General features: G+C 31.7%; 1 protein-coding gene across 1 annotated transcript; it reads left to right on the plus strand.

Annotated features, from left to right (window-relative positions):
* The first annotated feature begins 8,526 nt into the window (after positions 1-8,526).
* LOC106418912 (tryptophan aminotransferase-related protein 4-like) lies at positions 8,527-11,124 on the plus strand. Its single transcript, XM_048765744.1, has 5 exons — positions 8,527-9,525; positions 9,639-9,939; positions 10,009-10,307; positions 10,386-10,666; positions 10,766-11,124. Exons 1-5 carry the CDS (start codon positions 9,245-9,247, stop codon positions 10,978-10,980), a joined length of 1,377 nt encoding a protein of 458 aa, XP_048621701.1. The 5' UTR covers positions 8,527-9,244; the 3' UTR covers positions 10,981-11,124.
* The last annotated feature ends 783 nt before the right edge of the window (positions 11,125-11,907 follow it).

Consider the following 11,907-nt stretch of genomic DNA (forward strand, 5'->3'; position numbering starts at 1 on the left):
TTGTTCTGAGCTATGTAACCTCAGCCACAATCTTCCCCAACATGTCGGTTACAACTGTCTCAAACTGCTCAGTTCTATCCGAAGCTGTTCTGAGCTGTGTAGTCTCAGTCTCAATCTTCCCAAACTGTTAGTTACAACAGTCTCAAACTGCTCAGTTTAATCTGAAGCTGTTTTGAGCTATGTAACCTCAGTCTCAATCTTCCCCAACCTGTCCGAGAATTGTTGACAGAATTTCTCCGCAAAAGTCGTAAAATAAGCTTGTACCAGACCCTCCAAAAACTTTTCATATCTGTGTCAATGTTCCCTTTAGATGAAGCAGCTAGCTGGCATACCACCTTCTTATTCCTTGACTCTGCTCCTCGTTCTGCATGTTTTCTCTTGTGTCTTCCCGAAACATCAGCGGTGCCATCAACACTCTCAGCAACATGACTATTCTCGCCAATCTCAGTATCAGCTGCTTGATCTTCTCCTTCCTCTTTGTCAGTTTCCTCAAATTCGGAGCTTGTAGCTTCTTTTACTCCCCAAACATGATTGTTTCAATCATGTTTTCTTTGGATCATATCCAAAACACGATCCACTCTTTCATCTTTTTTCTTCATCTTTCCTTGCAAAATCAGTAACCAAAAGGACTACTCCATCTATGTGAAATTTCATGAATGAATGCAAAATCCCCTACAAAACAATCAAATCATTAGTAGAGTGAACAAGACCAATCAAAACATTTTTATTAGAAAAATATATGCATACATTTTCTGGAAATAAAGTCTCAATGCCAATGATATCTTCATAAGAACATTTTGCACATCCTCTCCAATTACCACACAGAGGACATGTGAAATTGCCGCTGACTTTTGTGCCACAAATATCTCCTAAAGCATGAATAACTTCCATTATCTAAATTTGGAAACCAAACAAGAATCCTTCCATAGTACCCCTCCTTCTGCTCTAGTTTATCCCTTGTTTTATCAATCTGCTTCAGCAGGAAATCTAATTAGTACATATCTCATGGGTAATTCCAAAGCTTCTCCAAATCCGTCGCCAACTTCATGTAGAGAGATGTTGGAAATTCACCTTCTCATCTTTCCCCATCACTACACCATATAACGCAAAGATAGATCAGTCTCACCCTATCAACCCAAGTCCAGCTATTTCTCTCTTCCAAATACTTTTTTTTTTATGATCTGCAAGTTTATTTTCCTATATGTCTTTATCTGCCTGCTCCAAAAACCACCATCATTTTTCCATGTCACTAACCCACTGTTCTTCTCTTGCTTTACTTTTAGACCAATGCATGGTACTCTTGCAATCTGAAATGCAGAGGCCTCCTAGCAAAGGTGAACCCCTTCTCAAATCTCTTTCTTGTCATCAACTCCTTACACAAGAAAGAGTGTACCAGCCTCACCGAAAACTTTAGATTATTCTTCTTGATAACCATAATATGCGATAAAAGGGGATCTTTCATCACTTCCTCGAATTCTGGCTTCATTTTTTTGCTTCAGCAACTTAAGAAGTCTTAGTCGACAACGGTTATTAATCTTCTTAACCTGAGGTTCCAAGCTCTCACCGTATAGACGACTAGGCAACTCCAACTCCATACCTGAAAATTAAACACAATAAAACACAGTAGCTATCAATAACCAATATCACAGCTCAGTAAAATAATGTCTTAATACTCTATCAATACCCAATGTCACAACCAATGCAACTCAACAACTAGCATCAAAGGATTAGCATTCTCACTGTATCAATTCCAGTTTTCGAGTCTTTTAATTTTTTTTTAAGAAAAAACCCTAAAATTCCTAAATATATCCTAAAACAACGATTTGAAGCATGGACTGTGTGCGAAATCGTCCCTAATCATCACCTTACCACATGATTGAAGCCTAAACATCCTAACAAACTCAAAAAAACACCTTTTACCTTTGTATTTTTGAACTCTAAAAGTGGAGATAGAGTTTCATACTTTCAGGTTGAACAAAAGAGTGATAGATTCAAAAAAATCTCACAAAATCGTGTGGATTAGGCTGAAGAATCGTCCAAATCAGAGTGTAATTGAGTGAGTTAGGGTTTAAGAACTTAGGACTTTGATTTTCTCCCCTTTGTTCATGAAAGAGAAGAGAAAAAGATCCCAAAGAAATCGAGTTTAAAGAGTTAAAATCGTGTTTGATCGGTTTAAATCAACTGGGAATCAGTCCAGATATAACCGAAGAAAACCAAGAAATTGATTTGGGAGACTTACCTGGGCACGGGATCGATCTAGCATCAGCGATCGATCGATCCCAATGAGATCAGGCTTTGCCGATCGAGTGAACTGGACCAGTTCGATCAGTATATGCTACGTGTTTTTGTGTGTGTTATATTGATCAGGATCGACTGGTTCGGATCGACTGGGTGCTAACGGATCGATCGGTCCCACTGGATTGAGTACCTTTGATGTTTAGTTATTTTATTTTATTTTATTTGAGGATTTTTAATGTTTTCTTTTGTTTTAATTACTTAAATTATTTATTATATTTTAATATTTAATAACTGTTTTGTTAATTGTAATTTTGAATTTATAAATGAAATTAAGGTCAGTATTGCAATTTTAAAAATAATTAGCCTAATGAAATATATAGTATATGAAATTAGTCTAATGAGACATTATTACCATTTTTTGGCCTAAGAAACAATTTTTTCAATATATTATTTGTTAGTGATTTTGAAGTTTGGGAAACAACCGAAAACTATAAAATTTCTAATAATCATTTTCAGTTGCGTATTAATGATCAATCAAAACATTTGAGATTATTAATGACTCGCTGGTGTCAACTGAATTTGAAATTTTTCATTTTTTTAATTATATATGACTAATTCCGCTTGCTAGCCAATACAAATCATCAATTTAACGGTTGGTTTTTAATATCTAAAATATTACTCCTTCCGTTTCATATTAAGCGTCGTTTTAGAGAAAAAAATTTGTTACAAAATAAGTGTCGTTTTCGGTTTTCAATGCAAAATTTATTAATTGTATTCTGTTATTTGTTTTTCTATTAGTTGAAATATGGTTAGGTGTATAGGTAATTGTGTTTTTATATTGAAAACATGCAAAATTAATTGTTTTCTTAATCCGTGTGCACAAATCTAAAACGACACTTAATATGAAACAAAGGGAGTATATACTAAATTGAGATTGCGATTCTTATTTGATGTCAATTAGCAAACGTTTTATTGTATTACATATATAACTAGTTTCATAGTCCCCGCGCAAGCGCGGGGCCGGAGACAATGATGATGCTTGGATGGGATTTTGATGTTTGTTTTGTGAATATTTTTTTGTTTGGGTTTTAACCGAAAATGGTCAGGATTGAAATTTGTAAATCTTCCAGCATGATTGAATTGATATAAAAATGATTAGGAATTCATATGCTTTTGATATTTCCATATATTATTTTAGATGATGTTATCGAGTATTTGTGTTATTAGTGCTTTCATGTTCAAGAGTTGTGGTTTATGGTGTTGTTATTATCTAATTACTAGGTTGTTAGTATATTATTGTTAAATAGTTGAATGACATTAAAAATAAAATGGTTTTTAAGATGTTTACAAATTATACAAAGAAACATACTTTAATGGATAGAAAAGAGAAAGAGGGATCATGCTTGTTTAGGGCTTGTGCGGAATGTTTATGGGTTAATATTTATTAGTGAATAAAGAACTTTATTTATCAGTGAATAATTTTTTTTTATTTACAGATAAGAATGTTTAACAAATTGAAATGTGTCTGTATTTCCATATTTTATTTTTGTACGATTTAATCGGATCTTTATGTTATTAGCGATTTCATGACCGTAGGTAGCAAAACTTAGGTAGTTGTTAATATAAAACTCTAATATTGGAACGTAAAACAGTTTTTTTTTTCCAAAAGAAATTTTATTAGTTTTTTTTAAATGTGTCATGACATGTTTTTGAAAGTATATAATTGTAGTATAGTTTCTTTTAGATAGATTAATAATGATATAATTTCATATAATTATATAGTTGTATGCCTATTTCATTCGTAGTTTTTTTATACTATCTATGTTTCATATTAAGTGTTGTTTTAGACTTGTGCACACGGAATTAAGGAAACAATTAATTTTGCATGTTTTCTATATAAAAACCCAATTAACTATACACACCTAACCATATTTCAACCAATAGAAAAACAAATAACAGAATAAAATTAATAAATTTTGCATTGAAAACCGAAAACGACACTTATTTTGTAACAAATTTTTTCCTCTAAAACGACACTTAATATGAAACGGAGTGAGTATTTGGTAAAAATATTGTGGATAGTTTAAAAATGGGAATGGTGGACTAAAAAGGTTAAAGTGGTATAGGTCTATTTTCGAACACAATGAAAACGTAATAGCTGGGGTTTTAAATGCTTGGGCTTGAAAATCGGTGGGTCTTGAGTCACAATTTAGGTCTAAAACTGGAAAAACAGTTTAATCTCTTTTTTTTTTCCTCATCATCGACAGCTTCACAAGTTCTTGCGATTTCTGGCCTGATTGTATTTTCAGTGTGTGAGTTTGTAAAATTATAGTTATTCTAAAGCGTCATGGAAAAGAGATTTGCTCACCTCAGCTAAGGCTGTCTCTGCCGCATTCCTTGCTCAGTGCTCATTTGTTGCTTTGTTGTTCTCGGAGCCTAAAATAAGAAGGTTTGAATTTGTTAATTGAGTTTGACAATTAAATAAACTGATTATCAAGCTTGATGTGTTTCCCTTGTTACCATAGATTTATCTTAAAATTTCCAATAGATAAATTTTAAATAAAACATAACTTACAAAAAATACTAACAAACAAAAATCATCAAATAATGAAAGAGAAGACAAAAAAAAAGATAAAGTTCTTTTGGCCAATTAGATCCATTAAACCACAAAATAAACAATAACTATTAAATATACTAAACATATAAACTACATTAAAATTCTAACTAAATTTATATAATAATTAATTAAAAGAAATATTAAACTTTTTGACCAATGAAAAACAGATAAAAGGATAACCTTATGAATTGTTGGATTAATCTAAAAAAAGGGTGCAAATTTATTCTTCTCTCTCTTTCTCTCTGCAGACACATATTTCTCATTCTCTTCTCTTTTTTTTTGGTATGAATCTTCTCTTCCTCTTCTTTCTTACCATTTGTTTTTCATATTTGATCAACAGAAAACATAAGACGATGATAATGGAGTTGAAGAATACGAAGATTCGCTGGTGACGAAGCTCTGGAGGCTCCCCGGAGACGAATCCACGGCGGAGCTCAAGGTCGACTTCACGCCATCATCTCACATGTGCTCAAGCTCAACGTCACACCATCTTCGCAATCTCGCCGTCACGCCATCGGCTCGAGTTCGCCGTCAATCTAGCCTAACATAGAGGAGGAAGATTCTTCCCAAATCTCCATTATTCTTTTTCATTTCTTGCTCCTTTAATCTGCCGACGCATGGATCTGATATGTTTGTGATGGTGAGATTTAATGTTCTTTTGTGGGTTTGATACCTAGAAGATCTTGAAGCTGAACCGAAGATCTGCATATAATCTAACGGTTTAAAAAGCCTACGACAAAAAAAAAGAAACTACGCAGCTGATATCACTGAATATGCCTTCAAATTGAAATATTCAAGTTTTAAAAAGATCTTACCATTGCTTCTTATATATTTTCATCATTTTATTCTCAGGGCATAATGAAGCAACTGTTTTTGTGCTTCGAACGACATCGGATCTTCTTTTTTCTAGTTCAACTCACTCACGCTGTTGCTGATGTTACCGACTTTCGTTGCTCTGTATTCTCCCTGAAGCTGCAACCAGTAGAGAAATCATTGAGAATTTTAGAGATGAAGGGTTGCTTTGTTTAAGATGAAGTATATATAAGGAGGTGTTACGAATCAAGACCATTAATAATGAATTGATTTAAGATGGGGAAATGGAGAAATTGACGAAGAGAAGTTGTTTCTTACTTTCCTGGAAACTCAAGAGTCAAAACCCATTTATCATAACATAATATCGAACCTTTTTTATTTTTTGAAGAAGCTCATTTATCATTATCATATGACATAATATCGAAAAAATGAAAAAATAATTTATTTTGAGTGAGACCCATATAATATGGCAGCTGCGTGGTTTGAACCCACAAACTGGCGGACTTAATTAGAAGCCTTAGACCACTTGGTTAAAGTGTATTTTGTTGTTCATAGCCATCTTACCAAGACTATGGGCTTTTAAAAAATAAACGCGGAGCCCACAAACCTGCTGACGTGGCGCGCTGGAGAGCCTTGAAACTGCCTCATTATAATGTTATCATATCGTAACATAATATCAAACTTTTTTTTATTTTTTTAAGAAGCCCATTTGTCATTATCATATGACATAATATCGAAAAAAATGAAAAAATAATTTATTTCGAGTGAGACCCATATAATATGGCAGCTGCGTGGTTTGAACCCACAAACTGGCATACTTAATTAGAAACCTTAGACCACTTGATTAAAGTGTATTTTGTTGTTCATAGACATCTTACCAAGACTATGAGCTTTTAAAAAATAAACGCGGGGCTCACAAACCTGCTGACGTGGCGCGCTGGATAGCCTTGAAACTGCCTCATTATAATGTTGATTGTTGTTATAGAAGAAGAAGAACTCTTGAATTCAGAAATTGTTGATATACTTATATTAATAATAAGAATCCAAATAAATGTTTAAGGATGTAACTTTTAATTTTAACATTATTTCTTTAAGAGTTGCGTTAATATAAAAGAAGTTGTCAAAATGTAGAAGTATATTTATTTTCATCTTATAACAATGTGTCTTTCCATCCTACATTAATTTAAAACTAGATCTCGACCCGCGCGGGTTTTTGTTTTCATTTATTTTTATATAAACATTTTGTTTTCAACTCTAAATTGGTATATATTATAACATATATGTGTCTATCAATTTTTAAAGCATAATAAGTTTACGGTATATTTTTTTCATTGAAAGATTGTTTCAAACTTTCACATGTATTTGTATCTTTATATATTTTTTTTTTGGATTATTATTTTATTATTAAAATCATAACTATATATATAAAGATTAGTAAAATATTATTTTATTGTCATATCCAAAGATATTGTAACATTTCATAAATTTAGAAAGTTTTTAAAAGATTAAACTTTTCGATTCATAGATTTACATTATCGAGTAAATAATTAAACATTTAGTTTTTGTTTAATTTTTAAAATAAACTATATAGTTTAAAATTTTTTTTCATTGGTTTAAGGTAGTAAAGATTAATCATTGTTAGATAATATGATTTTTGTTAAAAAAAATCTTTATAATTTTAAAAGTTAACATCGGCAAATATTTAAATAATTAATATAAGGAGGTATAGTATTACAACATTAAATTATATCTATTTAATTTATACTATCTATAAATCCAATGGATCATCTATTGTTTAAATCTAATTATTGTTAGTCCAATAAAAATTTCTGGTAGACAAAAAATTTAAATGATAAGATTAGAGATTAAATGTAATATAACTTTATAGGAATATGTCCATTAGGTCCATTTTTAAAAAAATCACACATGAATCAAGATTGTGACTTCTGTTTCAATATATAAGATAAATTGTTAAAATGTCAAAAATGTAACTTTTCATTCTAACATTCTGTCTTGTCATCTTAAGAGTATATTGGTTTAAAATATATTTTTAAAATGTATTGTATTTCATCTTAACAATGTGTCCTTTTGTCATGAAAATTGCATTGATTTAAAAGTTTTCAAAACCTTTAAAGATGTCTCCTTTCAAGCATTTCATGGGTTTAAAAAAATTGTCAAATGTGTAGATATGTAGTTTTTCATCATAAGAATTGGATTGGCTAAAACATTTTTTATGCATGAGTGGATCGTTAGAGATTAAAGTGAATCTTTGTAACCGCTTAAGTGATCACATCAATTGCTTGGTGAACAGTTGCAACTGATTGAATTAAGCATTCCTAACTGTTGGTGATTGTAATTTTTAGCGATAAATCATAGCAATTTTTGGTATAAATCATTGCAGTTGTTGGTGAGTGTAGTGTGTAGTGATAAATTGTTGCAATTTGTTATCCATTGAAACCTTTAGCTACGCATTGCAATTGTTGGTAGAAGTTCAATTCTTTGGAGTTTTGGAAAAGACAAAGCAGATTTGGTTAGATTCTGACCTGTGAGTGGGAATCTACATCATTGATGTTTTTGGGGATGATGTTTATGTGGAGATGAAATATAGGGGAGGAGGTTGTGGTTGAAATTTACGTCATTGATGTTTCTGTGGAATCTATAAGCCCCACGAAATGTTGACGTTTTTTAAGGTTGCGTAACAAATTATTTATCGTCCATAATTAAATAGGTAATCAATCAGTGCATGGTATAATATCTTCTTTAAGTGACGTACCAATATGATCCACTCGTCATTGTCAAAGGTTAAATCTTTCAGTTATTAGTGGCTAGTTTACACATTCCCCAAACTAACTTTATCATCTATAATGTACTTTTTCGTTTTTTTTCTCTATAATAGAGTGTGTTCTTCTTTAATGTATTTATATATTTGTTTTAAATGAATATTTTAAATATATTTTATTTTTATTTTACCATTAAGATCTTTTATTTACATAATTTATAAATTAGTCCCACATTTTACATATAGTAATGTTAAATTTTAAAACATATATTTATGTAAAACCTTTTGAAAATCAGTTCAAACATTACAATTGGCTGATTTTTAAACCCAAAATCAATTACTCTAACAATATGTAAGTAAGTTATGAAGTTTTTTTATAACTATATATAACTAACAAATTTTTGTCATAATTAGTAAGAAAAAAATTAAAGGGTCATTTAACTAATTTTTTTAATTTTAAAGTAAAGAAAAAATATTTTTGTTGATAATTATGAAAAACTAAAATTTAAACTATTTTTTAAACGGCTGTTTTAGAGTATAAATATTATTTCAAAAAGTAACAATCTTTAGATTATTTTAGAATTAAAAAGTCAAAATGATTCGACCAGAATTTCTCTCTATAATAGAATTTATTACAGAATATATAAATAGGTTGGAAATGCTCTAAAATAACAAGCTAAGCGGTCATTCTTATTAGAGACTCATAGCATTTAACAATTGTTTTGGATTCTTGGTACTGATATTTGATACTTATCAGTAATCTGGAATCTCTAGTCGTTTTTATCAAGTTTAAGTTTATGGAGAGGAAGCTGCTTCTTACAGTGTCGATCATCATGAATCTTGTATTTACTATTCATATTCTTTATAGAAACTCAACCACATGGAATCCGACTTGGACCAGTAGAGCTGCTATTGAAGCAGAGGATGCAGCCTCTGTGTCATGCTCAGGCCATGGAAGAGCTTACGTGGACGGTATTGGAGTCCTTGGCGGCAAGCAACCTTCTTGTGAATGCAACAATTGCTATACAGGCAAAGATTGTTCTATTCTTCTCTCAGATTGTCCTGTCAACGCTAACTCGTATGCAAAAAACCCTATGATTGGATCCATCGTTTCGACAGTATGACCAAACTAATCTATTTTTCTTTTTTATTAACTTTGTGTATTTCTTGTTTGTTTTTCGGGTTTTGAAGAGGAGACCCTTTGTTCTTAGAGCCTTTCTGGATGCGACAAGCAGAGAGCAGCGCGGCTCTGGTCTCGGGATGGCACAGGATGAGTTATATCTATCAAGATGGGACATATATGTCGGAAGCGCTTGAGACGGTCATCAGGAAACTGCATAGTGTGGTGGGAAACGCTGTTACAGATAACAGGTTTGTAATATTTGGAAGTGGAAGCACACAATTGCTTGCAGCAGCTGTTCATGCCTTGTCTTTGACAAACTCATCATCATCAGGACCGGCAAGGCTTTTGGCTTCAGTTCCATATTACGCTGTAAGCAAGCTCTGTTATGGCTTTATGTAAACAAACATATTGGTTGTTTTGACCAGTCTGTGTGTGTAGATGTACAAGGAGCAAGCGGAGTTCTTTGACTCAGTACATCTCAAGTTTGAAGGAGATGCGTTTGCGTGGAAGAATAGCGAGCGCAATGATAATACCACACAAGTTATAGAGGTAGTGACATCTCCGAATAATCCAGATGGGAAGCTGAAAAGAGCGGTTCTTGATGGTCCTAATGTCAAAACAATTCATGATTACGCCTATTACTGGCCTTATTTCTCCCCTATAACTGTTCCAGCTGATGAAGATTTGAGCTTGTTTAGTCTCTCCAAGACTACAGGTCATGCTGGCTCTAGATTCGGGTAAACAAAAATAAATAAAAAATGTATCAAAAGATTTGGATTGGTCCCAACAGCTCACAAGTGTTTTTGTTTTTGCAGGTGGGGATTGGTAAAAGACAAAACTGTTTATGAAAATATGAAAAGATATATCACTTTGAGTAGTATGGGAGTTTCTAGGACAACACAGCTTCATGTTCTTCAACTGCTCAACGTAGTAGTTAGGGATGGAGGCGATAATATATTCCATTTTGGTCATGAAACTTTGAAGAAAAGATGGGAGACACTGAACAAGGTCTTGTCACTCTCTACACGTTTCTCGCTCCAGAAAATCAAACCTGAGTACTGCAACTATTTCAAGAAAGTCAGAGACTTTACTCCTTGTAAGTTTTTGTTCTCATGCAAGAATAAAAAAGAAAGCTGAGATTTTTCTGTTTTAAGAAGAATTGGTCTGTTTTAAATTTATTTGTTTGATTTGAAAGCTTATGCATGGGTGAAGTGTGAAAGGCCAGGAGACGCAAACTGCTATGAGATATTCTCAGAGGCCAAGATAACAGGACGTGATGGCAAAGTGTTTGGATCAGAGGAAAGTTTTGTGAGATTGAGTCTAATCAGATCACAAGATGACTTTGATCATCTTATTGATATGTTGAAGAAGTTAGTCTTCCAAGAAGGTGTAGAAGCTCATTCTATCTGAAAACTTGATGTTGTCAAAAAATGTCTTCAGTTCAATATTATGTAGTACCGTATTTGTGCCAGTATAATTAAGCCTACAATGCCCGTTGTATGAAAGCTTTGTAAATATTGTGAAAATCAGTCAGTATATTTATTTATCTATCTATCTATCTATCTTATACCTTATATATTAAAAAAGAAGCATTGTAATAAATGCATTCACACTATAATAGACACATGGCAGCCTCACCAATGATTTGATAATAAGTATGCTAACGCGTTCACACTATATTCATAAATGTGTTCACACTATGTACTTTGCGTTTTTTTAAATATACAACTCACATACATGGTTCCAATAAAACTCTGGATTTTTTGGTTCGAATAAAAATAGATAACGAATCAAAAGCCAAACTATATATATATTATTTTTATTGTTTACGGATAAAGTTGAACAAAATATTCATAAATTTTGATTCAATTTGTTATCTGTTTTGATTTGAACCAAAAATTCTGGATATCCGTAACTCTACGAAACAAATCAAATACTAAAATACAATATCAAAAAAAGAAGCAAATCACAAAAACCAATATTTTTAGGAACATATATCTAATTCAATCTGTTATATGCATATATATACATATATGTAAAGAATTATATATATATACGTTATATATAGTATACTTTATATCAGTTTTACAATATTTTTATGAATTAAATTTATTATATTAGGTACTAGAATTTAAAAAGTTAAATAATGTTTTATTTTTGTAATAAAATGTTCTTATTAAATTCTTCAATTATTTTTCAAATTTTATTTTATCTACGGATCAAATCGGATATTCTTTTAAATTCTAAAACATTTCGGATATCCGAGTCACCGAATATCTAGGTGGCTAAAGATCGAATCGACACTAATGCTTCCAAATACCCAGATATTCGATCTGT

Source organism: Brassica napus, chromosome C8 (genome assembly GCF_020379485.1).
Source record: "Brassica napus cultivar Da-Ae chromosome C8, Da-Ae, whole genome shotgun sequence".
NCBI classification, from domain to species: Eukaryota; Viridiplantae; Streptophyta; class Magnoliopsida; order Brassicales; family Brassicaceae; genus Brassica; species Brassica napus.